The sequence below is a fragment of the Rhipicephalus microplus genome, chromosome 4, assembly GCF_043290135.1.
Source record: "Rhipicephalus microplus isolate Deutch F79 chromosome 4, USDA_Rmic, whole genome shotgun sequence".
NCBI classification, from domain to species: Eukaryota; Metazoa; Arthropoda; class Arachnida; order Ixodida; family Ixodidae; genus Rhipicephalus; species Rhipicephalus microplus.
The window spans coordinates 115,224,399-115,252,394 of record NC_134703.1 but is presented as its reverse complement, the minus strand read 5'-3'; the positions used below and the strand labels follow the sequence as shown (position 1 = coordinate 115,252,394).

The 27,996-nt window shown below is 41.0% G+C and overlaps 1 protein-coding gene across 2 annotated transcripts in view; it reads left to right on the top strand.

The window, feature by feature from the left end:
* Positions 1–243: 243 nt before the first annotated feature.
* Positions 244–27,996, top strand: part of LOC119172312 (V-type proton ATPase 116 kDa subunit a 1-like) — a 47,813-nt gene continuing 20,060 nt past the window's right edge. The window contains exons 1-12 of one of the 2 annotated variants that reach the window (XM_075893580.1): positions 244–493; positions 611–689; positions 1,184–1,281; positions 3,586–3,714; positions 12,781–12,866; positions 16,518–16,644; positions 17,473–17,555; positions 18,157–18,250; positions 23,248–23,460; positions 24,649–24,799; positions 25,673–25,812; positions 26,861–26,997. In XM_075893580.1, coding sequence (XP_075749695.1) covers positions 377–493; positions 611–689; positions 1,184–1,281; positions 3,586–3,714; positions 12,781–12,866; positions 16,518–16,644; positions 17,473–17,555; positions 18,157–18,250; positions 23,248–23,460; positions 24,649–24,799; positions 25,673–25,812; positions 26,861–26,997 — 1,454 coding nt within the window. In that variant the 5' untranslated portion in view covers positions 244–376. Of the gene's footprint in view, positions 494–610; positions 690–1,183; positions 1,282–3,585; positions 3,715–12,756; positions 12,867–16,517; positions 16,645–17,472; positions 17,556–18,156; positions 18,251–23,247; positions 23,461–24,648; positions 24,800–25,672; positions 25,813–26,860; positions 26,998–27,996 lie in introns of both variants that reach the window. The other variant, XM_037423365.2, reaches the window with a different exon arrangement.

Below are 27,996 nucleotides of genomic sequence, written 5' to 3'. Positions count from 1 at the left end.
AAGTGTGGCAGCTTGGGCTAGTTGATATGACGTGACGATAGTTACAGCGCGAGGATAGAACGTCATAGACGAGTGTCCTTGTCTCTGTGTCGTCGTTCTGTTCTCGCGCTATAACTATCGCCATCGTGTGGTCGGCGCCCACATAGTGAAGGAAAAACAAGTAGACCCAGCCGGTCTGGTTACGATGGCTTCGCCACGTGACCAGTTGGTTCGTGCGCGCGAGATCCGCAAGTTACGTGCATGGTGCAGCCAGTGCTGCAGCTGCAAAGGCCCCGACAGTTGGACGTTCGAACGATCTCGTCGACTGCCCCGAGTTAGGCTGGACGTCTGGTGATATATCGGCTTCGGCAGTTAGGTTCTTCCAGTAGCTGTAAAGATGGGCGGCCTTTTACGTAGCGAGGAGATGACTCTTTGCCAGCTGTTCCTTCAGTCCGAAGCAGCTTACGGCTGCGTGTCCGAGCTAGGAGAGTTGGGCTTGGTTCAGTTCCGAGATGTAAGTGTTATTTCCTTCCTCTGCTTCCACCCGGCGCTGCGCGACTTAGCAAAATCGCCGCCGTACTTGTACTTGCGTTACCGTTTTCCGAGCTGCCCGATTTTCTGTGTCTTCTAGCTCAACCCTGACGTCAACGTTTTCCAACGAAAGTTCGTCAATGAGGTTCGTCGCTGCGATGAAATGGAGCGGAAACTACGTGAGTGAACTTGAACCCGGGGTCGTTCCATCCATCTCGGTTCTATTTTCCATATGCATGTTTGCTTGCGCACCGTTTACGCGCCATTTTCAAACTGTCGGTTCGCTGATGAGACGCAGATTCGGTAACCGTCCGCGGGAGTCCCATTCTTACGGTGTCGAAGTGCAAGAACACCCGTGTACTTATATTTGAAGTTCACAGTAAGGCGGCTACTTTTCGGGTGACACTTTCCTGCCCTGAGCAGTCGAGTGCAGCGGATGCGTCTTTTTTGTTTGTCTGCATACACGGTGTTTACAATCAATTTGTACTTATTTACATAGGTGTTCGCACGGAGGGTGGGGAGGGGGGGGGGGTGCTGTGACGAACCGACGAAAGTATAACCCTACGCGCGCTTACGCTTATTTCGTGCGAATAAGCCTCAAACTTTCAGGGGATGAAATGGTGTGCTGCCAGCTGTGTTAGTAATAATTTTTGGTCATGCATATCACATCCAGGATTTCTGGAGAAGGAAATAAAAAAGGATGGCATCCACATGCTGGACATCGGCGACAACCCAGAGGCGCCACAACCCCGAGAGATGATCGACTTGGAGGTTAGTGATGAAAATTTATTTTCGTGATTTGTGTGAAGCTCTTTCATGCTGCTGCATAAATCGGCTTAGCATATCGTGGGACCAGATTTTAGAAAACAGCTAGAAGCTATACCTATCTTGCAAATGAAAAGAACAAATAGATTGAACACAGTGAAAGGCAGCAGTTTTAACTGGAGAATAGAATCTTACTAGAGTTCTAGCTTTGCAAATTTGGTTTATCCATTGGAAGAACAGGGTTTGCTGTCAAATAAGTCGGGGCATATTATAAGTGGCGCATGGTCGGTCTGGCATGTGGTGTGGGTCATTTCTTTGTACTCAGAATTGTGGTTTGGGCTACTCGGTTCTTCATTTTTGTTAAAATGGCCCAGCACAAAGCTTGATAGCACTTGCCATTTAATTATTTCTTGCACACATTGTCCCACTAAAAAAAAAAAAAAACTACAGGCCTGTGCAAAAGCCAGAAGAGTGGCCTTTCAGAGCCTTCTAAACACTCATTGGGTAACTGCTACAAGTGCACTTGCTCGGTACCCACTTTGGCATTAACAATAATAATTTATGGGTAGTAGACCAGCATTTGCTCTGCTATTTTTCGTCATTCTTCTGAGAAGCGTTGTATCTGCTAAACACTTGCAAGGAATTTTGTGCCAATTGTTCATGCAGTGGCTGACGACGATGAGGAATTATGGCTGAAGTGCGCATGCATCACATTAATATTAAGGTGATCAAAAACAAGCTTTTGTAATGGGTTGGAGCATTGGACGACCCACTCGTTACGCTATTCGCATTGTATGATGCCTTATTGTTTTTTTTGCTGTTCTAAAATGCTTTATTACTCATATTAACGCGATTCCTTTCCTAACAGCAAGCCTGCTTAAGGCAAGTTTGGGAACAAGTCTCAAGCTCCGGCGTGGCTCAGTGGTAGAATACTGGGCTGGCACGCAGCGGACCCTGGTTCGAGCCACACTCTGTCCTTAGCACTAGTTTTTTTTTATTATTATTTCACGATAGTGGTTACGGAAACCAACGGCGGCGATAGCGCAGCGCGTGACCCTAATTTTGATCTCATAACAGCTTTTGCTGTAAAACTGCTTTTTCATCACCAAAGCTTGAGTGCACATAATCTTATGGTGCTCTGATGCAGTAAGGCACTAATTTAAGATCTAAGCGGGTGCTGCTTTCCCAAATGAGTGATGTGCTGATAATCAGAAGCTAGTGAAAGAATAATAAATGGTGTTGAACTTTTGCTTCTCTTCTCAAAGCCCAAATTTCTATTTAAAAACACTGTTCATAATTGTCTATTATACCAACTATGTGATACATTAAAGCATTAACTGTTCAACTTCGAAATTATCGAACTCAGAGCTACATATTGTTGCTTTCAGGGGTCCCTTTAAAAAAAACTTGTGGGAAATGTTTGTGGTGCTTAATTTCTTAACTATACAATTTCACTGAAATTATGGCATGCTAAAGATTCGTAAATAACCTGCTGAAAAAGCAGCATACATTTCGTAAGAGAAGACTGCTGGAGGTATCGCTAACTACTAAATGTTCTTCTCATAAAAAACAAACTATCTCTGAAAATCCTCGGGTGCATGTAAGGAAATGGTCATGAAAATACTTGTTGCCACTAAATAATTAATTTTTTTTCTCACTACAGCAGATGTGCTTATGCACATGTTTCCTTGCCCAGCAATGTAAAGCTCTATTTTATAACTCTGCCTGAAATTGAGTTTGCTATATATATCATTGTCTTAGTGCTCCTTGCCCAAATTAATGTTGTGCTGATAATCAGAAGCTAGTGCAAGAATAAGAAATGGTGTTGAACTTTTGGCTCTCTTCTCAAAGCCCGAACTTCTATTTAAAAACTGTCCATAGTCCCGCAAACTATTTCACTTTACTAAGTTATTGTACTGTATATTCACAATTTTAGTTTCCAGAAAACTATGTAGCACTTATGATGATAACCTGGCAATTACAAGTGTAGTGTTAACTACAAAGTTTAAGAGAACTGCATCAATTTGTTTCAGAACACCCTTTTCATGCGTGCTTCTTCATGTATTAATAATAATAACTTGTTTCACATTGTAATGTTTGTGAAAGCCACAAAGCAGCATCACACTACCATTAATTTTACTAACCATAATAGCCAGAGTAGGTAGCACTACGTTCTGAACTTCGTTGCATGTACAAATAGTTTTCACCGCTGCTTTCATGTCTATGCTTACAAAAAATGGATGCATGCCCAGAAATGTGGTATCTAATTTGCTCCTGCGGCTTAATGCCTTTTTTGCTGTCATTATGCAGGCCACATTTGAGAAGCTTGAGAATGAAATGAAAGAGGTAAACACCAATGCCGAGGCTCTGAAGAAGACCTACCTCGAGCTCACTGAGCTGAAGCACATTCTGCGTAAAACTCAGGCCTTCTTTGATGAGGTACGTGGCTTCCCTGACATGATCTCCGAGCATAATATTCTTGCAGTTTGATCTCTCTTTGTTTTATACTGCTTGCCATACTCTGCTGGCAACACTACAAAGTCTAGAGAGGTTTCTCTAGCTTGAATTTGGGACTGAAAGAAGTGCGTGTAATATGAAAGATGTAGGTGTGTGTAACAACAAGGTATTATGCCTGTATGTCAAGCGGTAGTTATTTTGCATTGGATGTCACATGCTCCAGTTAGCAAGATAAGGATTATAGTACATAAACCTGGATACCACAGGTTGAAACTGTGATAAGGAGTTGCAGATAAGCAAATGCTCTGTGAAACATGGCAAGGGAAACTTTTATGGCCGCACTCTGGTGATTTTTCAGCCATATCAAGGTAATAATGTTTCTATGTTATCCTGAGGCACTCTTATTACGAGTGAAATAGCTGAAATGCTCGGCAAATTAGAAAATAATATTTAATAAGCAAAAGGGTACAATACCAAAATCGAAACCCAACCGAGCACACTGTCTACATATCAGGTACTATTTGGTAAGAACCGGAAGTCGTATACTAGTCTCGCGGGCGCAGCGTATGAAAACTGTGAAAGCCAGACCAGCGAAGTGCCAGCCAAACACCACAGAGGAAAGAACAAAGCTTTCCAGTGCCAAACATCGTGGCCGTCGTCTTGTGGCCAGCACAATAAACACTGTAGCAGCCAAAGTAGCAATGCTATTGGCTGCATCACTTTCGTTGACATGCGAAACATCACGCCTCATGGACAGTGTTGCCAATAATTCTGGCAAGCCAGGTGAAAGTTGAGGAAATCTTTAAAACTCGTTTGAAAACAATCGGCACTTGTCTCAAGCCTGTAATTTGACATAAACGACCGAAATGTGCAAAGGAACGTACCCAGCGAAATGGAGTGCAGCGCGATTTCATTCAAAACTTCCAGTCTTTTTAGTGTGTGCCAGCTAGGTATGCAATGTTTGGTTGGAAATCCTTGCAGGTGACCAAAATAGAGCCTCCTATGCATTTCTAATGAACTTGTACAAAAGAAGCTGAAATGCTGTAGGGTTCGAATGCATATAGCACATTGCAGCAGTGCTTCTGCAAAATGCAGATTCACGTCTTGATGTCTATCATAGTTGGAACGTTATTTGAGTCTTGAGATCAAAACATTTTTTTATTTGATATTTGGCAACTTGGTGGGCACACCAACCTTATTAAATGCCGGAAGAGTTTAATATAAGTCTATAAGGCAGTTCTGCTGCATCGCTGTGGGACTTGAGAATGCAGAATAAAATGCCACTTTAACAATAGGATGAGTACCCTTTGAGATGCTGCCCCGCCGCTGTGGTTTAGTGGCTAAGGTACTTCGCTGCTGACCCGCAAGTCGAGGGATCGCATCCCGGCTGCGGTGGCTGCATTTCCGGTAGAGGCGGAATTGATGTAGGCCCGTGTGCTCGTATTTGGGTGCATGTTAAAGAACCCCAGGTGGTCGAAATTCCGGAGCCCTCCACTACGGTGTCTCTCATAATGATATGGTGGTTTTGGGATGTTAAAGCCCACATATCAATCAATCATCTTTGAGATGCTGAGCAGTGGCCTGCTCCTCTCAGTTTTACCCAATAAACAACGCACAATTTATGTGCAAGTTGCGCACACCAAAATGTCTAGAAGATGCAGTTCGACTGCAAGTTGCTTTTGCTAGTGTGGAGTGATTTACCACCAGCAAAATGGTTTGTTAGTGCACAATCCTTCCATGTAAAAGACATGTTTGTGCTTGTCCTGTGGCAATATGATAGTGGCACTTTCATACTGTACTTAGGATTGGAAGCAACCTCAAAATAATATATTCAAATAATTAGAAGTATACTGAAGGGATTTAGTGACAGCAGTAGTATAGTGCAGCGTTGTTGCTGTATTACAAGAATATAGATAGGTATTTTGTAGTTATTGACATTGTAAAGTACCACGTGAAGGGGTACAAAAGTATCTTATCATGCTGTAAAAATATCGTAAATAAAACAAACAATGTTGTTAGTAGCTATATTTCTTATATAACTTAATCTTGCAAGTGAACAACTGAAGCAGTTGAACAAATGGCATCCTTTCCTTGGTCTTTTTTCCGAGTCATTTTATGTTTCCTTTTCACGTCTAGAAAAAAACTGGTTTGTCTCAAGTTAATATTCTCTAAAATCGCTTGAGGTTTATCACTGCAGCGGCCTTTCGAGCCATTATGAACAGCTGGTAGAATATTTTATCGCTTTGAAGCCTTTTATTGAGGCTGTGCGAAGTGGGTCTTCATGTTACCTTCAACTGCCTCGTAAAAATGATCTAGGAAGTGCCATAAAAGTCAAGGCATTCATGCACTACGGCGTACTCGGTTTCTTGCATAAAAACAGCTGGAGAGGAAGTAAAACACTGGCTGATGTTCAGCCTGTTGCAATGCGTTCGAGCTGGGAGAACAGGCCATTGTGATGTTACAGACCTGGCGTTTCCTTTCTTTTCTTTAATGTTTATATAACCCTGTATGAATGGTGAAAAATATGCATATTTTCTTGAATGCTACATGTATTTCTGACAAATTTATTCTGGAGTTTCTTTCTCTTGTTGTTTTAAAGATATCTTCAGTACAGGTAGCTGGAAATTTTTCCCAATTCAGTCTTGTCCTGGTGCTGTCTTTGTTTTCATGTGCATGTTTTCATAGGTGAAAGAAAAGCAATAGTGAGAACAACAAAATTAAGCCAAAGCCAAGATCTTTCTTTCTTTTCTGCTGTGGCCATTCAACTATTATGTAATGTATTTGCACAGTGTATTCTCGTAATAATGCTTGACATGAGAATTATGTCGATTGGCAAGCAGATTGGTTAAGTCACTGCAGCTTATCATCTTGTAAAGAAAAATATTTAATTAGCATAATCAAGCTCTTATCTCAGAATCTCAGACTTGATAAGTTGATCATGTGACTTTATATTTGAATAATTTCTTAAGGAAGACATTGGTATTCACACTCAAAAAATTTCTCACAGAAAGCAGTTTTAAAGATCTTAAAGTTTAAATTGCCATGCCAGCCTTGCTGTGGAGCATCATTATATTTTTGACATATTGTAGCTTTATTGTAAATTTGTAGCAGAGTTGTTCTGATATTCATTGTCTACATAATGGTACCTAGTGTTTCAATGTAAAGAAAGAATTAAGGGGAAGTGCTACTCGGAAAACGCAACATTTTTCTGAAATCACAGATTTGTTTTGTTTTTATTTGCTTTCACAAGTTCAGTTTTTATACTTTCGTGACAGGAAACATCAAGGTTGTACTTAAACTCCAAATAGGTTACAATCGCTTTTAAAGAGCACCAGGTGGCTATTAAGAACTAAGAATAGCTCCTTGTCTAGAGTCCCCTGGAAATTGTCTACTGGCCGCTCGCCATTGCATTTCACATGAGGAGTTCACTCAAGCCATGTGCTCAAAATAACCATGATTCCCAAGCTCTCGTGATGGAAGAAATTATTTTGAAAAACGTATTTTTGCCACCCAGGTAAGCGTTCATAAATACGTAAAAAATAAGCTTTTCTCAAGATGAAATTTTGGGCAGATTCTCGAGTAGGACATCATATTTTTCATACCTATGATGACCAGATTGCGATGAAACTTTGCCCACATGTTCCTGAACATCTAAAGAGTGCAATTATCTTCTTTAAAATCTGTTATCACTTATATAAGTATTGCACTCAGACCTCTTATATACAGAGTTTTCCTCTACTGGGAATATATTAATTTAATGACCTAATTTGCATGCAAAGCAGTGACCTCATACTTGAAATATGTGCATTGAACCGCACTAGACTTGTATCTGCCTTAATGAAAGTTTATAATTACAATTGTGAGGTTTATTATTTAAAAAAAGCATGAAAGCAGATCTGCAGGGTAACCCTGCCACTATGTTTTTAACTAACGCTGACTTCTAATGGCGAAAGCAAAGAGAACAGGGTCATTCTTTTGTAGCCTCTTAGTGGGATTGGGTTTCGAACATATACAGACAAGCAATACTTGCAGTACGAGAACCTTTATTGGTTGCTGATGTCAGGAGCCATTTGGTGCGCTTATACTTAAGGAAATCCACATGTGAAACTGACAGCATGAAGCATGAAGTTGATTGTGCATTTAGCGAAGACATGACCAATTGTGCTAATTTCCATCTTTCTCTACAGTCTTTCATTTCTTGTGGTGAACTTGTGAAGCATGCAGCAACTGTAGCCGAGTGGCATACTTTTACCAAATTTTTAAATATGGGCACAACTGTAATCCTTGTCACAATTAGGGAGTGCCTTTTGCTCTGGCCACTGCAGGAGAAAGTGCTGTGTGCCTCTCTTTTTCTGCATTTTTTTTTGTCACTAATGCAAATTATTTATTTATCAAAGCAGTACATCTTACACAGTCTGTTGTATGAAAATGGGGAAAACAGAGGCATTGTTTTACTGCACTTGAAGTTATTTTTAAAGTTGCTGCTTGCTCACGTGACTGTGTTTGCTTGAAACATTGAGAAACTGAAATTTCTCCTGCCTCTTCTTGCACAGTGATCTTTCTCTTGGTGCTTTGTTATGATGGTTTCACCGTCTTCTCACTTTCTTGCTTTGCTTGCAACTAACCTGCTCTTCTGTCTCTGGTGCTCTGCGTTTTGAGAACCCCTTTGATGCTGTTCACAATCTTTATGCTTGCTTGCCAAAAATTGAATTCCCAACAGAAAGGATGGGGGAGAGGATGGAGGTAGCATGCTTTTCCTGTGCATTGTAGTTGTAAAAATTGCATTGTTGGCTGGCATGCTCCATGGCAGATCTGGGTAATGTATTGTAACCAGTAAATTGCACCGCATAGAGGTCTTTGCTGTGCAAGTCTGATTGCATTGTGACAGATGTAGGACAACATGCACACTGAAAAACATAGCTATAAGCACATTCATGTTAGTTGATGTAGCACATCTTAAGGTCAGCTTCAATATCTTGTCAATAATCCTGGTTATGGTGTGTGCAGTTCCTTCTGTTACGGATCTATATTCCTCAATATAAAACTTCTTTTTTTGCCATGTGTTCACCTCACATGCTACATTTGTGTTGTTCTGTGATTAGTTTAGGCTCTCAGAATTGTTGCCTGGTGCAACCCTCTGATTCTTACTACTGATGCTCCTTCCATGCACAAGACTAGGAGACGAGGTGATGTTCAGCCCTGAAGCGACAACTGCGCTCTTCTTAACAGGCTCAAAACCCTGCATGTGGCATCGTTTGTTTTACTTGGCACAATCTAGGTGCTATGCTTGCGTAAATTTTTATCTTATTTTTGTTATAATGTGGGCATGCATGATGTGCTCTCATCACACGTGCATCTTTCCAGTTTAAGAGTGGAGAAGTCATTTATTGTGGCACAGTGTGTGCTACAGTGGATGACTGTGCTTCACAAAGGCACCGAGTCTTTTTGTGGGAGCGTGGGATGATGGAAATATGATAAGCACTGTCAATGACCTAGCAAGTTGTGCTGTCCTTATAATGGTGCTCGTGCTACTGTATTTGTCTGCATATGCCCTTATTTGCACCTGTGGTGGTGATTAGGCACTCTTGCATCGATATTGCGGGCCAGAACATTATTGAAAAAACTAAAGCCAATGTCGGGCCTTGATGTGCCCCTCCATTTTTTCTTGAAATTTATTACTTTGTCAGTTTGTTCACTCTACATTTCTTACCTATGACACTTTTCCTGGTTGTTCTATAAGCCTAACATTTTATTGTAGTAGCAGGGATAATTGGGCTAGTTGGTATTGGTTTATTTTTTAACTGAATTAGAGCACGCGCGCAGACACGGACACTAGAACAAAAAATTGCACAGACCAAGAGCGCCTACTCGCAACTAAAAGTTGAGAGTAGGCGCTCTTGGTCTGTGCAATTTCCTGTTCTAGTGTCTGTGTCTGTGTGCGAGCCTTTGTTCAGTTAAAAGATAACATTTTATAACTGCCCTAACCAGGTTATTGACAGTTTGTGCTCCACTGCACCTATTTACCTTCCTTTCACTGAATTTCGGTTTCACGCTGGTACTTCAGTGTAACTTACTGGTACAGCGTCCTTCGGTAACATCATGTGCATCTACTAAAATGCACCATCAAATGTAAACATTTATGGGTTTCTACTCGCCAGTATAACTAATTTTGTCGTTTACCTTGTACTGCCAAATAAAATAATTTCAGAAAAGTACTTGGAAAAGACATTCATATTATCTACAATCCTACATACTGTTACATTAGTTGAAAAGAAAAAAAGCACCTGTTTCAATGCTATGTCATGACATTGCTCCTATCTCCCAGACAATGCTCCTATCTCCCAATTTTATTAAGTATTTTTCAAGAAGTACTTGCAAGTAATGTTTCATTATCAGGCAACCCTCCTGCTTTGGGATAATAGCCTTTGCAGGTCTAATGAACACAGCAGTGTTATTTATCCTTTACAAGCTGTAACCTGTTGCAGAAGGCAAGAGAGAATCTTTGATGCTATTAAGCAGTTTTCCCGAGAGTGTTTTGCCATCTGTTCGTTCATATCTTTAGTAGACTCTTAGTAAATAGAACCTGAAGGGACCAGGAAAATATGTTCCATTTAACAGGAGTTCCGTTTACTGAGAGGCAAACGTAGGGGCAGAATACAATCCCAAAACCAAGCGTTGTAGAGGCAACGGTTTCGTTTAAGCAGTAGTTCCATTTAACGAATTTCCGTTTACCGAGAGTCTACTGTGTTTGTGGTCGCACGCAGGGCTCACAGGGCACATACTTCAGCATGCTTGCATGAGTTTACACTTTCGAATCCATGTTCACATATCACTTTTCATAAGGCGTGATGCATCCATGGCTACGTTTTCATGGCTTGCACTCTAGTTTGCCTGTCTTCATTTTGTTCCTCCTCCTTCATTATCAAGAGTTGATCTTAAAGGGAGTGGTTCGTGTTGGCATGTGCCGGCTCTGCAAAATGCCCCAGTCAGTATTTTGCATAATTGTCAAGCCAGCACTGCGAGTTGACTTCTATAATGTGTTTTAGCTTTGTCATTTCATTTTAGCGTGACATTTCACATGAAGTGGGTTTCATATTTTTGGTGAAATTGTCCATGTGTAGCATTAGAACATTGATGAGCATAACTACCTGTGGGATCAGACGAGTGAAATACAGTCTTGTGTTCACCTTTGAACTGTTTCAGGCTGCACACTTTGCTGCAGTCGGCACAAGTTGTTGATAGGGCTTTATTCGAGGAGGTTGCTATAGGTCTTATTGTTGAGCATTCTCTTAAGAATTGATTAACTTGCGCTTGCATATTACACGAAACGATATGCAGGTATTGCGGCAAATAGGATGGTATTCTTGCAAGGGTAACAAAGTCATTTGAAAACACTGAAGCAGCCATAGTAGTACTCCTAGTTAGGTAAACTGCTTCATATGTGTGGTAATAAATGTCCAGTTCAACAGCTCAATGAAAGCAAAAGCAAGATAAAAACTTGAGTCATGATCTCTCATTTGGCCAGGTTAGTACTATTATAGAATCTTTGCTGGTATGCCTTTGCTTTTGCATTGATGGTTGAACACTCTACCATAAAGTTCTAATTATGTATATGCTGAATGCTGGTTTTCCTAACTACAGGCAAACCTTGGTGTAAGAGCACTATGAATATGTCCAATAACTGTAAGAGGCAATGGAAGCTGGTAATATAATGTTTTGAAAATTCACTTTAATGTATGTAACTTACAAAGGAACTTGTTTTTGGCTGGATGGTCCTTTTAATTAAAGGGCTGTGCAACACTTTATGAGCATGCTCAGAAAACGCTGCCACTCAGAAGAGACTCTCGAGAACTGCGAGCCAAATATTATATCGCAGCTTGGGCCTGGAATTCACAATAAATTCATTAAGTCACTTAAAAATTGCTTTCTCTTCTCTCGACAAATGAGAGAAGAAACTCAAAAATCATTTTTCATAGCTGTTCTATCAGCCACATGGCGCACTCAGTCGTTGCAGGGATCACTGCGGGAGGCCGCGACGTGTCCACGCGTCTGCGTGCGATCGCTCTGAAAAGTCTGCAAATTCGACAGAAAAAAAAAGGAAATTCTCAAGGTCACAAAGCTCACGTGACATCTTTTCTTTGCCTCTGCCATCCCTTCCTGCTTAGCTTCCGGCATTTTCGTCAGTACAAGAGAAACGAGAATGTGATTGCAGCATGTGACAAATATTTGTAACTCTACTCGTACAGGACGGATTCTAAATATTTTTGCAGTGTAGAATTTGTGAAGTGATAAGCTTTTTGAGTGAATCTGTTTCATGGCTACTTGAAAAAGTGTTGCAGGGCCCCTTTTTAATGTGGTCCTTTTAAAATGTTCTTTTAAAATATAGGCACAGCAATGAATAGGCTGAGCGGACTAGAGGAAGTGTTCCGATTGTCAAAGTGTTGTAACTGATTTTATCTGCTCTTCCTATTTTTTGCACTATGTTTCTGCAAAGTCTGAAATGTCATGTTTGCTCAGCTGTGGCAGCTGAACATCATTCTAAGATGTTTATTCCTCACAGTAGGAGAGTGGCCAATAAATTAACTGTACTGTGCAATTTCCTGTTTTTTTTCTTCAGCAGTTGGCATATCTATAGTATAGCTATGTGTAAAGGCTATTGTTAGCTTAGACAACCCATTTGCATTACAATATAAAGCATTTCTAAACACGTGGTGTTATGCCGCTGTGGCCATATTGAGACAGTGGTTGGAGCAAAAATGCCTATGTGCTGGAATTTACTGGCAAATGAAAAGCTGGCTGCAGTTGTACTACTCTTTGGACTTGCTAGGACTCGTCACACTTAGCTCGGTGAGGGTAAAATGATAAAGAATGGGCAATCCTTTAATTTGCAGCGTTTTCCTTCCCTGTTAGTACCCTTTCCCTCAATGCCCCTCTCCCCCACCTAGACCTCCCTATTCCTTTTATGAGCCAAGAGTACAGAAGAGCAGGCTTGTGCGTACAATGCAAGTGCGTTTGTCACACTAGGTGGAATTTCATCACCGTGCACAGATGCACGACCAGAGCACCCAGGAAGAGCACGTCATGCTGCTGGGAGACGAGGGCCTCAGGGCTGGCGGACAGGCCCTCAGGCTCGGGTGAGCTGACGTCGACGCTTTTGTCACATTGCATGTGGGACACAGCTGAGAAAAGGCGAGGCAGAGCAACAAGCTCTTTTTTTCCGCCATTATATGCAGTAGTACTGGGCCTGAATGTACAGCACTCTACTTGCGAGTGCTGAGTTTTATCTTGGCATTGCTTACTAGATCTGAAGTGGTTGTGTCTGGTTTACTTGTCTCTACCACAAAAGCCTCTTAGAGCCTTGCTACAACAATTTGACGTAAGTGAGCAGACAGAACAGACTGGAGTAATTGTTGCAATCTTTGAGGATTGCGACGAATGGTACTGAGGCAACTCATCCTGTCGGTTCTTCCTATTTTTTACACCGTTTTTCCTGTCAACATGTTCACCATGGTCTTGCAGAGGTTCTCATCCCTACCTGAATATGGAGTTCAGGGTTAACAGGGCTATATAACCTTGTCTTAAATGTATTACAAGTTTCGTGGCACCAGCCAGCATATTCATGATTTAATAGCATCATATTTATTTATTCTGTCATTAATGGTTAATTCGGACCATAGTCTGAGCATTCCAAGCCCGAAGTGGTGCAGTTGTGCAACGCAAACAAATGAAAACAGCGTTCACGGACAGCCTAAACGACCCTGGGGTTTCAGAAAGGCATGGTTGCCATTCGTAATCGCGTTGTTGGTACAGAAAAGATATGAGTTTTTAGAGCACGTTTCAAATTAAGACATTTGTGTCTTGACCCACATTCACCTTGTGAACGAAATCAGGAATAACAAAAATAACAGCTTTAGCACTTCTCTTATGCAAGATAATTCCTGTATTTGCATATTCCTCAAGCAAATGAGTGCATGATGAGTGATTTATTTATTGTTGTCTTGATGTTTTTTATAATTGGCATTAGGTTAATTTGCAAGGTGTTTCTGGTCCTGTTAAATTCAAATTAACAAGTTTCTACTGTACTATGTCAGTTTGGATCATTCGCAGGTGGTTACAATTAATCTAGAGCATCCTAATGTCTGAAGAGAGAGCAAGTAGAAAAGTGTATTTTTGTCTCGCGATAATAATTGGTATCATGGGCCTTTCCTTGCATTATCACTGCATGCTTGGTACTTTGAGGTAAAAAATTGTGTGCATGGCAAGCGCCGAGTTTCCAGAAAAAGAAATGCAGGCAAGCTAGATGGCAATTATTATAAGTAAAAAGGAGGTCCTTTTTTTATGCAATCTTTTTTTTTTGTTAGAGGGTATTATGCTAGATGGTGCACTTTTCTTTCTCAATATCATGATTCAGTTGGTACCATGATTCAGTTCCCAGTGTGTAAATTGTCAACTACTTGGACAAACATTGGTACAACGATGGTAGGGAAGCGTCAGCCTAAGAGTATGCATCCTTTCCAGCGCATTGATGTGAATAATTCATCTTGAGTCACATCACCAACTTTGTGTATGATTATAGCTTAATCTGCTCATAGTATTAGCATCAGCTGCACTTGAGTTGACAGCACTGCCTTGAACTTTGCATATTTAGCCTTAACAGGTAAGCTTGTTGCTGTGCTATTGGCTTTTCTAGCCGTTTCGAAATTGGATTCTTAATGGCCAGTTTTGTGAACGTACTCTTTCTCTACTAGTGCTTGTTCGTAAGTTTATTCCTATCTCATTCACTGAGTGCTGACGTCTTTCAGATGTCTTAATATTCAGTCCCCCTGCCGGTGGTATGCTTAGCGCCACATTTCACATTGCTTGTTCTGGATACCACACTACCTCATTTGAATAAGACTGGTTCTTGCGTGCTGCAGGCCGCAATAGTAAAAACCTTGACAGTACTAAAGTTGGCCCCCATCAGTATCGCTCTTATCCCCGTAGCTTCAGAAGACGTGTCATCAACTTCATCTTGGGTAGCATCATAGAGTGGCTGCTGTGTGGGTATATTAGGTCTTCAAAACAATAAGAATTTAGCAATTGAATCAGTTTAAGGTTTATTGGGGTATTTTCGCCTACTGAATACAAGAAAATTTGCACATAAGAAGAATACAGTGCATCACTTGCACGTTCAATGCTGTTGGATTATCTTTTAGCACGATTGTTCATAGTGATTGACTGCTGAATGCTGGAGTACGTTTTTGCACTGAATACCATATTTGCAAGGCATGAATCACGAATGTGGATAACGTCTATCTCTTGCTAATGTAAACAAAATTCTAATATTTCAAATAACTACGAAATCTATTAAAGAAGTATCATTAATTAAAAATAAATGGTACTTATTATTTTTAGGCACATATTGTACAGATGTTTCCCCTTCATCATTTCGCAGTGCAATGTGAAATGTTATGCTGTTTAATTAAATAAATGTCATTGTATTCAATGACAAATATTTTGCCATTCTTAGGGGTGGTTTTGAACAAATGAAAAGTATATATGACAACTATGAACGAATGGTTTGTTGCTAGGAGTTATCTTCCAGTTATCTTTCTTATGCAATAAGTGATAGTAAGGGAACCCAGTTCCGGTTGAAACGAAGGGACGGTACCGTTTTATTCAGAAGAAAAAGCTCTACAAATTGAGCAAGAAACGTTCAATAAATTTGGTACAATTTATTTTTATATGGTAGCGACAGGGTCAGCAATACTTCTTGCATTTAACTCTTCATTTTCACTTGTCCTGTTGTATTGTTTTGTCTGTTGTTTTCTCACTCCTTAGAGTGTAAAACGTGTTCAACAAATGTGTGCATAACTTCGAAATGTGCCAAGTTAAGGTGCCAAGTTAGCAGCATGGTACTGGATAGTTTTTGAGCTATCTTGTGTGAATAGTTCTTGCCAACTCACTCAATGGTTAATGCACTACAATGGCACGTATCTGTGGATTTATATTCTAGGTCCCTTTCTTCTTACTATTTCTTCTTAAAATTAAAATCTGGGGCAGATTGCATTGAATCAAAACTAAATCTGCTGCCAGATGTACGTAGCACCACTCCCATCATGACAGCCCTGTGCCCCTGTTTTTTTTTTTTGTCAGATAGTATAAAAGAGATTCTTCTGCTAAAAAAATTATTCTTTTACTTGAGACAGTATACTCGGCTTTTTTTATGTTTGTTGTATACTTATGGGCAGAATAACAATAAATAGCGCAGGTTTATGTTCATGCATTTAGTTTTGTGATAGCTTACTTATCTGCAAATATGAAGATATTGTTGCATACAAGAATGAAATCGAACTTGCAGTCTGTACAGTACAAGGGGAAGACCAAAGCCACTTCTTGTCAGAGTTGTGGGATTGTAGGGAGCCAGATTATGCATTTTTTAGGAAGGAAGGTAAACTCTCTTCATATTTACAAACATTGTGATAGAAGTTATCAGTGGGCAGTGGTCCATCAGTTGTATAACTCTATAAGTGTGGTGTGTTCCTTCATAGTCACAACAGGACATTTAGAGCAATACAACTCGGATTTAAACCGTATAGTGAAAAAAAAAATTGATTTATCGCAACGAATTGCTGGGGTGTAGTTTAGACGAAAACTTGTTTCAGAGAAAATAGCCTTAGGAGTAGATCTTAAAAAACATTTGTGTTGTAGGGCTTGCTTTATCAAATGTGCTCTGGTTGACAGAGTATGGTATTGTGTGTGTGCTCATAAATGCCTCTAATTGTTGTGGTGCTTGAATTGGCCAGGTTTGTGGCTGGTGTGGTGCTGCGGGAGCGGCTGCCTTCCTTCGAGCGCATGCTGTGGCGCGTGTGCCGGGGGAACGTGTTTCTCCGCCAGGCTGCCATCGAAACCCCTCTGGAAGACCCAGTCACCGTGAGTGGAAAGCTCTTTATGCCAGCTTTTAATTTGCCCTTTTATACATAGATTGATTCAAAAATACTATGCTGTTTGTTGCTTTATATTGTCTGTTCAGACTGCATTGATGTTGTATTCCACATTTCTGTAGTACCAGCTTGCCCATGAACGAATTTTAGAACATAAAGTGAGCTAGTGAGCCAGTGCTTGAGATCTTGAATAAAATCACTACCGTATAAAAAAAAAAAAGCTGTCAGTATGGCTGGTGGCTACTGTGATCAGTATTCATGGATTTGAGTGAAGTTAAGCCTTATGGCTCTGAGTAGCATTGTGAGTTCCTTAAATAAAAGCTAGTGCTACAGTTTAGTTTTATTAGAAATGTCTTAATTAGCACCTGATTATTACTTTAGAAGTGTTTTTAGAAGATTGAAAACTAATGTAATTGGGCATTATGAAGAAAGTGGCCATGGCAAGTTTTGTGGCTGTACACATTGCATTGCACTTACTGAAAAGTGTTTGGACTTGCATGAGAAAAAAATTATTCAACCGCTTTGAATAAATGTGTGACTGGTAGGATGCATTTGACCTAGAAAAATTACATATTCTATCAAAATGAAATGTTTCTATACTGCAAAAAAAAAAAAAATTACCACGTGCACTCTCAAGGTCAGTTAACAAAAAACTGTGCCAGATTTTTCACCGACACTTCTGTTATGAAGCTCTAAGAGGAGCCTAATCAAGTGAGCTGCATGCACTAATGTTGTTCAAAACATTCTGATGCTAAATTTCACCTATGGTATGTTCTTGTATGAACTTTTCTTAAACATACACTTACGTCTGCTCCAGGGTGACCAAGTCTACAAGACGGTCTTCATTATCTTCTTCCAAGGAGAGCAGCTGAAGACGCGAGTCAAGAAGATTTGTGAAGGGTGCGAGATGGCCAAACTTTTCCTTTCTGTATCGCTTACAACTAAAACCTGTATGATTCCGGTCATGTCTTTTACATCACAATGTGCATGTATTCAGGATAGGTCTAAGGAAAATTTCTACTGGTATGCAGAAGTTCAGCTTTAGTATGGTGGGACAGTATGGTAATATTCCTGGGCTTAATGCTCCTAGCATGGTTCTTGAAAGTGAATTTTGTCTTGACTGCTCGTAAGAGTAGAGAAAACAGCCTTATTTGTAGCCCATGGTGACATAAAATCTGTGTATATGGCCACTACCCTGCGATTGCTGGGCTTTCTCATCAGCTCTTCTCTTTCCTTCTTTTCGTTCAGTATCCATGGCATTCTGCTGCTAACATGGGGTTGCATGGTTGTGGGTTTCTTTCCCAGCTGAACTAGATTTTGCTGACGGTACATTGCAAAAAGCTATGTACAGTTAGTTTTGTAGGCACAACAAGCAACATTCCTTTGCTCTCTGAACAAAATAAATCCAATCATTTAATCTGATCATTCAATCTAATCATTCAACTATTTATCACCTAGTCACTCTGTATTCACTTTCACCACGCTTGAAACAACCTTGCAGGTTTCGTGCTACACTTTATCCATGCCCTGAGACCCCGGCAGACAGGCGGGAGATGTCCATTGGCGTGATATCCCGCATTGAAGACCTCAACACAGTATGTAGACACTAGCAAGGTTGACTAAGAAATCATTGTAGTTTTGTTTTACACTAGCAGTTAATACAACTGCTAGTGTAAAACAAAACTACAATGATTCTTTTGTCATCACTTATAGGTGGTACTTGACATAAATGGGTTGTGTGCTTCGGAGGGTCATGCCTAATTAATGACTGTCATGGCAGTGTGAATGTTGTAATTCCTGTACTTCTGACATGATGCAGCAGAATTTCACTTTTGCTATGAATGAGCATTATATATCGCGCGAGCAATCTTGGAAAAGCTTTGGAGTCGGTACCTGCATATTTTTATTACAAGTCTCTAAGCAGTACCTAAACATAATGCATACAGCTGCCATTTTTGAATATGACGTACCACTCGGCATACCATATTCGGAATGTTCCGAATATGGCATGCCATATTCAGAAGGGGCCAGCTTATCTTGGAAGTCGTGCCAAGGAGTAGGGCATATTCCTCAGCCACCAAGTATGATGGCAAGGTGTTTTTTTAACCATTAAAAACTACAACTTTTACAACATTTTCACTCCTATTTCTGATGGTAAACTTCATAGCAATTGATTAGGCCCGTGTGCTCAGATTTGGAGCACACCTGCCTGATCACGTTAAAGAACCCCAGGTGGTCGAAATTTCCGGAGTCCTCCACTACGGCGTCTCTCATAATCAAAATGGTGGTTTTGGGACGTTAAACCCAACATATCAAATCATCATAGCAATTGATCGATGAAATAGGATGGCTTACCACGAATAGTTAATGGCTTGATGTAGCGCATAAGTTATGCAAAGATGACACATTGATTGTCCTATTCTTGTCATCCAGCAAGTAGCGACTTGGAAGTTATCTGCACTGCTTGGAAACAAGAAGTTACTACAGGTTTTCCCGCTCACTTTAATCCAAGTGCCATCCTAAATAATCTGCATGCCATTCAAATAATCTGAGCGCCGAGCTATTTAATTCATGTGCCAAACATTTAATCCAAGTGCAAACATATTTAATCCAAGCGCCAACTCACTCAGGCCGCGTGCCATTGAGTTTAATCCAAGTGCCACCGTATTTAATCTAATTGCCAATGACTTTAATTTAGGTGCCAGTCAGTTTAATCTATGCGCTAGAAACACACAGTTAGCCACTATATATAGTATAAATGTCAGAATAACGTAAACATGGCGTCACAGCAAGAACTTTTGACTCGGCTATACATGGTAGCACTTATGAAATGAAGTGCGCAGTGCGACTTCCCCTTAACATTTTGGTGTCATAGCTTCAAAATAAAAAAAAAAACAGTCAGGAGTAATTGCATTTATGGGTACTTAAATGTATTTGCTCATAGAGTCCATGTTAGTCTTTATTGCATTGCTATTGCTTCATTCCGGTTAACCATCTACACCATCGCATATGCATAGATTCGTGTCGTCTGCTGAGCAGACGGCATTTGGCTACTTATGCGCTGAGGCTACCGCAGCCGTCTCCTCAGCCCAGGGAGAACAGTGACCGACAGATGATATCCATTCGTTCTTGAAATCAGAAATAACCACTTAAAAATACCAAACTTGCATTTATTCGGGTTCATGTGGAAATAAGTTGTTATAAAAGCATCAAAGTAGATACTACGGTTTTCATGTAACAGACGACGCTTAGTGTAGCTGAAGCGTGTTTACTTGCAACGTGTGTTTTCATATGGGAACATTTGCAGACGAAGAGAGAGCTTTGCTTGAAGTCATGGCTGGACGCAAACGAGGACCACACTTTAAGAACCCGGCCAACCTCGTCGAAAAAACAGCAGAGTATCGGTGGTCGACAGGGCTAGGATTGTGGACGTTTACAGGCGTGGCGCTGACTTAAAGCAACTGGCCGACACTCTAGCCATCAACATTAAAACAGCAAGATCAATTGCCGCTACCGACAGAGAAACATCAAAGCATGGTGGGGATTCAAAAAGGAAGTTTGGAGATGACGTCGTGAGTACTTTGAGACGAATTGTCGACGAAAACTGTACATTTACATTGAAGCAAATAAAAGAAGCCCTGGAGAAAGAAATTCCAGGAGTAACAATCAGTGCAAGCACAGTCGACCGCTTGCTGGATGCCCACTGCTACTCGATGAAGCTATTGACACAGAGGCCACAGATCGCAACCGTGACGATATCAAGCACAACCGCATGCTGTACGCCCAATGGCTGCAGTCTGATGGACCGCGTGTTTGCCGCTTCTATTTGGATGAGACTAACTTCAATATCTGGTGTTCCAGGAACTTCGGCAGGGAAGCTAAAGGACAACCAGCTGTGCACATGACCACAACGACAAAGGGACTGAACTTGAACATTATAGCATGCATGTCCGCAAATGGAGTTATTCACTGGACTGTGGTGGACAAAGTTCATCGGGTTGTTTTAAATGACTTCCTCAGTGATGTTTCGGCCCGCGTAGAACGTGATGAGCCAAATACCGAAGCTGTATTCCTTTTTGATAATGCACCTGCTCACGCTCGAGCAGAACAGGCGGCTTTGGCTAACTCCATGCACTAATTAAGCGCCTGCCAGCGTACAGTCCCTTCTTTAACACTATAGAAGAAGCCTTCTCGAAATTCAAGTCACACGTGAAGGCCTACCTGAGCGAACGTCGTAATTTAGTTTTAGTGACACCGCGAGGCATGACGAAAAAGGAGCACAGGCGTACTTTGCTGCTGGATGCGGCTCGCCACTCCATGCAACAAATACAGCGCGTGGACTGCGCGGCCTTTGATCGGCACAATTTCTCTTTCGTGCCTGCCGCTTTGCGTGAAGATGACTTGGGAACATCCGTCTCCGAGCCCTATGAGACAGTTCTGTTTTAATAAGTACACTAACCTGTGCCTATGTTGTATTTCTTGAATAATTAGTAGTAATCACTCTTGTTTTCCTGTATATGTATATGTATGTATGTGCACACACACACACACACACACATATATATATATATATTTGTGTGTGTACATGTATGTGTATGTGTGTGCGTGTGTGCGCGCGTGCGTGTAGAGATAGAGAGGGGGGACAGAACAAATAATTAAGTGATTGCACTGAATCCGCAAGCTTTCAATGTGCGATGAGAGGCATAATGCTGCGCAAAAAAAAACACGTACACTAAAAAAGAAAGCTAGGCCCAAGGTCAATTGCGTGTTATCATTTTGTTTCCTCCGTGTTCGTTTCATCGCATTCGTCAAGTACGTCACAAAACTAACAAGCTAAACGAACAATCAGTGCTGTTCGTATCATTGGAGACATTTAACTTTGTTTGAATAAAAAATAAAAGCATACATTAATATAAAATAAAACTTCTATTGCCACATCAGGGTGATCAGTTTACGTTTTATGTTCACTACAGGAAAAAAAAACATATTGGAATTAGCTCTAATTCACAGTGCGTGCCGCGCGACGGCTTCCTAATTTCTTTATTATGTAGCTGTCTTTGACCCATCACTGCCCGCGACCATGCTTTTAATCTCTTAGTGTGCGTTCCGGCACTCCAACAAACATAGTGTGTCGTTCGCATTACATGACCTGTCCTGGTCATGTAATGTTGTAGTGTGTACCAAAGCCAATTATGAGCTTCAGTGACGGATACTGAATTTCATTGCACTGTTAAATATTCAGAAATATGTTCCTACGTTTTCTTCGTTTTCATTAAAATTATTTCACCTGGGCCAAGCACTCATTATACAAACTTGCGCATAGCAAAGTATAAGCACTCCAAATATGGTTTAAGCGAACCACGGCAGTAATTTTTTTCAAGAATACTATCGGTGAATACAAATAATAATGATTGATTCTACCTTACTATTCTTTTTTATACAGTAGGAGCTGCATTTCAATTGCACTGCCGTTTTTACACCCCGTATTCTGATTTTTGTGCATGGATTAAACTGACTGGCACTTGAACTAAAGTCATTGGCAATTGGATTAAACACGGTGGCACTTGGATTAAACTCAATGGCACGCGGCCTGAGTGAGTTGGCACTTGGATTAAATATGCTGGCGCTTGGGTTAAGTGTTTGGCACAAGGATTAAATAGCTCGGCACTCAGATTATTTCTATGGCGTGCAGATTATTTAAGCTGGCACTTGGATTAAAGTGAGCGGGAAAACCTGTAGTTTGCATACTTTACTCGAGTGTTTGAGCTCTTTCCTAGAGTTTCATAGTTGACATTGTGTGATGGCTTGGTGTACAAACTGTTTATTAAACCATGGTTGTCAAAGCGGGCAAATTGCCAGGCGTAAGAACAGTGCCATAGTATGTATGCTATTCTGCAGGTTAAAGGTACTGTTGATTCAAAAACATATTTATTTGATGATGTCGCAGCAGCCGTGGTACTTCATTTAATTCATTATATAGCCTTAAAGTTCTCTGAGCATTAACTAAGGCAGAAGCGAAAAAAATGGTAGTATAACTTAAACGCTTGAAAAGAAAATGCATGAAAAAAAATGTAAATATTCTATAGTAATATTTCAGTTGTACAGAACACAAGTTGCACAGAATCCGTGATCTTGCAATGTGAGTCTGTAAGCTATTGGCTTTACCAAGAAAAAAAAATGCAAAGCTTTTTGAAAACTGTTCTGATAAATTAGCTGTGTGCTGTCAACTAAGCGTGGTCATGTAGGTCAGGATGACATGATGACAAGAGTGGCATTATAATCAATGTGACTGAATAGTAAAAGCTATACAAGTATATAAATGTTGTAAAATGGTGGCACCAGATGTCCGATTTACAAGACAGTGACCACAATCATCTTCATCCTCTGAGATGTATAGATCTTTAATTAGGTTTGTGTTCTGAACTACAACTTATTAACTACCTTGGATATTTTTAATCATTTAGATTGCATTTGTCTGTTTGTTGTTTACAATCTTTTCAATGTATAGATTTCATCTACAGTCTGGCCCTTTTCTTTAGCATATGGATTAAACTTCTTTCCAGATAGCTCGTGCCACTTTCGTGTCTTGCAGGTTCTGGGCCAAACACAGGACCACCGTCACAGAGTGTTAGCAGCTGCGGCCAAGAACATCAAGAACTGGTTTGTGAAGGTCCGCAAGATCAAGGCCATCTACCACGCCCTTAACCTATTCAACTTGGACGTGACACAGAAGTGTCTCATAGCCGAGTGCTGGTGTGCTGTCTCCGACCTTGAGAAGATCCAGATAGCCCTGCACCGAGGCACGGTTCGTACACCTTGCTGCTTTAATCAAAATGTCTCATGAGGCTGATGTGCCACCAAAAGAAGACCCAAATTAAGAGGGACACTTGAAATATCACAGAGGAAAGGTTTATTGCTCTTCGGTCTGCCATTTGAAACAGCTCGTCTCTTTAGGAACTGTCAGTCCTGTTGCAGTTTTCTTATCTGAAAGTGCCATGAACACTTAGAAAATAACTAGATTCCCTGTTTACTGAGGTTTGTCCAGCTCTTAACACAAATTAAGTCTTGCATCATGGTATTTTGTATTCTTTTTTATGATGGGGGGGGGTCTAAAATGTAGAATGTATCTCGCTTGCTCTTGGCACAATGAAGAGAGTACACGACATAGTGCAAATGAACAATGGCCATTTATTTGCACTTTGTAAATAGCTAGCCCACGAGCATAACTGTGCCAATATTAACACGTGAGAGTATTCACCTATTGAGCCTGCTAGATGAATCGTACAAACAGCATAATAGAATGCTAATATGGTACACACAATGAAGTATGAATGCTGCTGTGACGATATTAACTCTTTATGGGACGGCGTCTGTGGAGATAATTCATGTAATCATCCCGCGAGCCCTTCATTATTTGTTAATCATCGCCTAGTGCTAAGAACCAAGAGAGCAAGTGCTGTCCCTTGTTGCCCCATATATCCCCGCCGCCAGGTGGTGCCACTGCGAAAACACAATGCCATATTTAGCACAGCTTCGACTATGCCAAAATCCACTGAGTACTAGGTCAATGTGAAGACTGTCTGCAGCATGTGTGAGCAACACCACATAGTGAACTCCAACATAGTGGCCAATACTAAAACAACCTTTTTCCTGTACATTACCAAGCATGACATCCCAAGTGAATGAATGTTTGTCTGTTCACAATCACACTACGAATTCCACTAGAGCATAAAATTGTGATTTAAACCTGTGGCATGTTCGCTTTCATGCGGTGTATTCAAAGGTACGTTACAGAGCAGTGCTTTACGTAGTGTTAATACCTCCTCTGATAACCTTCAATAAGCCTATCAGAGACCTTACTGAAGGTCTCTGATAGCTTGGGTGCCCGAGTGTGTGTTCAGTCTGGAGGTACTAGTACTTGAAAAAACATTTACCTCACATGACCATTCATGTCCTATCCCACACTTTGAACAAGCTTGCCGTATCTCTCCAGGATCGTGGTGGCAACACAGTGCCGTCTATCCTGAACCGCATGGAGACAAAGGAGACCCCGCCCACCTACAACCGCACCAATCGCTTCACTGTGGGATTCCAGAGCATCGTTGATGCCTATGCTGTGCCAAGTTACCGGGAGGTGAACCCAGGTGAGCAGCACAGTAGGGGTAATTCAAGATTGGCTGCTGAGCCTTTCTATTGGGCAGTTTGTCATGTTTGGCTGTACATACTTAGCAACTGTCTTGCGTAGCTACATGCTGTCAGAGTGGACTTGGCAAGGAACCAACTCAATGCAGCAGGGTAGAAAGCATAGCCATGTGTTATATGTGGAACATACGACGCAAAACAGGAGTGACCACAAGGTCATGGGTTTGATCCCGGCTACAGCAAAATGCTGGGGGCTCGTGTACTGTGTGATGTCAGTGCTTGTTGAACACCAGATAGTCTAAATTTCTAGAGTCCTCCACTGCGACATTTCTCGGAATCATATTGGGGTTTTGGGACGTTAAAAGCAAGATAATACAATGTAGAATAGGAGCTTTCACACGTGTATGTTGCTTATGAATAGCATTGGACTAAAAGTGGAATGATGACACCAATTTTCTGTGCTCGTATTGCCCACAACATTGTTTATTTGAGGATATTTTAAAACCAAGCTTCCCTAATGACTCTCCTGTGCTCCCCCCCCCCCCCTTTTTTTTTAGAGTTTGTTCCTGCTATGTTTGCCTGCGATGACTACTATAATCGCTAATGCTAATCGCTATAATCGAGACACAAATAATTAACTTTGTGCTTTATATTTGTTTTTTTTTTTGTTGCGAGTGCCTTTTTACTTTTTCATGAATCTTGTTTGAAATGTGCTGGCATTCTGGCTACTCACTATAATATTCACTTGCAGCATATTTTCGAAATAACTGTGTACACATGCACAGGGAACAGTTTAGCAGTGTCATTATAAAAAAAAAGGCAGGAGGAAGCTTTCAGTGTATTTAGCTGATGTCCATTGCTCTGAATTGCTGCAGCCCCGTTCACCATCATCACATTTCCGTTCCTGTTTGCCGTGATGTTTGGAGATGCTGGCCACGGTACCCTGATGTTCCTTTTTGCACTGTGGATGGTTCTCAAGGAGAAATCCCTGCAGGCTCAAAAGTCTGACAATGAGGTTGGTGTGTAATTATTCTAAGGTTGTATTGGTAATTACTCTTCACTGTTGATTATTAAACCATGCATGTGCCATAAGAGCTGGACCATGGCGTCAACTAATCCAGTTGCACACTACCGGAAAATCTGAATTAGTAGTTATTTAATGACATGTGCAGCTTAATATTTCTTCATCATGTAGCAATAGCAATCATCATACTGTTTGCATTTTTATCGCTAAACCTGGCACAATGATAAAGTCGTAGGGTTTGCTGTTGCGATGAGAGGGCCTATAAACAACCTGAGTTTGTTTGTAGGCACTCTGCAACATGGCTCGCTTTTACGACAGCAACACAATTTTGTCGCATTGTCATTTCTGCGATCATTGGCTCGGTATGAGACTTTCATAGCTTCGCAATGTACTAGTTAGGTTGAGTTTAAATGAAGTACAAATGAATTAAGCTGGTTCAATAAACCATGTAAAGCACTGCATGCATTGAACAAATTTGTGTCATTTTCAACCGAAAGAAATTATAAAACATGTTTGTTTTCTCTTAAAATGAGGCTTCAATAAAATGACACTTATAGGGCTCGGAGAGGATGAGTTACATGAGACATGTTTTGTTTTCAGTTTGGAATAGGCAACATAAAGGAGATTTGCCGTCAATGTACGCACTGCAAGAGCAACATCAGATGTCATCTGTAGGTCTCCTACAACAGATAATGCATTCTTTTCTCATCAGCTGTGCTAATGGACTACTTACAGGCAGGCATTACTTGCAAGGAAGATTGCAGAGTGATGTTAGGTATTTTATATACTATTCTCATTACATATATCTCTTAATTAACCACTCCAGAGTGGAATTTTTAATTGCGAAATTGAAGCCCTGCACTAATGAAGTGCTAATACAAGTCCAGCAGACATTCTGTGCCTATTGCCAGTGTAGAGAATATGTACCTGCAGTCTACGGCAAAAGGCACTGTTCTAGATGGAATTTACTAGTGCTGTGGAAATGAACTTCATTGCTGCTCATTGATCTTTGCTTGCTGTGTGCGCTGAACATGAACAGATCTGGAACACTTTCTTTGGTGGCCGATACATCATCCTGCTTATGGGGGCCTTCAGCATCTACACCGGCGTCATCTACAATGACACCTTCTCGAAATCCTTCAACATCTTTGGCTCGTCCTGGTTCGTTCCAAAGAAGTGCGTGCCAATACTTTTTCTGTTTATTCTGGCATGATATGCTTGTGCATAATTAGCCCAACCTTTGCAGCTGTTTAGTGCATTTCGCAACTATATGAAGCAACAGATAATGAAGACAAAGAGAGCGCAGGGGAATTGTGTACTATGTTTGAACAAGAAGAATGTATGAACAAAAAGAGGAATGAAACTTAAAAAAAAGGTTGCCATTGCACAAGGTCCAATCCACAGCCTTTGCATTGCCTGCACAGTGCTCTACCAACTAAGTTATGGTGGTGATCATTCCCTTGTCTACATTATAGGGTATTTCTCTATGCGTAAGCCAGGGAATGTTGATAATCACTTATAGCTATGAGAGCAAGCACGGAAGCCTTTCTTTACACACAAATATGCTTGCCCCATCTGAGATATCGGCATTGGGGAGAGGCAAAGTGGAGGAGGGGAAAGAAGACTTAGGTGTTGTAGAGGTGGCCCTAGTAGGTGGAGAAAACATTCAAGATGACCTTGAGGATTTCTTTTAGCATCAGGGGGTGGTGGCAGTCGTTTATTCACCTTGTCAGCCCTGCTACCAGCAGAAATTAGGGTGACGTTTTACCAACCGTAAACTCTGGCAACATGTAAGAGAATAAGTACCATCGCAACTGCCAAATGTGGTCTTGCACAGAGAGAGGTAGTTCTTCAGGAAGTAGAAAGATGGCACTGTCTTCTGCTAAGTCAACAGAGCACCCTTGCTTACCTGGATCTTTCCCCCTCTGCATCTGTGTTGTGGTGGTGCACTGCAGTGACAGGAGCTCAGTGCTCTGTGTGATTGACTTTGGTGGCTGTGAGATCTCCCCATCAACAAGCCTTGGTTCCAGTCACAGACGTAACAACCTTCAATGTTCGCTTTTTCACCTTCCAGTATGCACATGTATGCACATAAGCCACCTCACTTACCCAAGCTAAACATTGTTGCAGATTGGCAGATATCACCCCGGATTCCATTTACGCAAATTTGGCAGC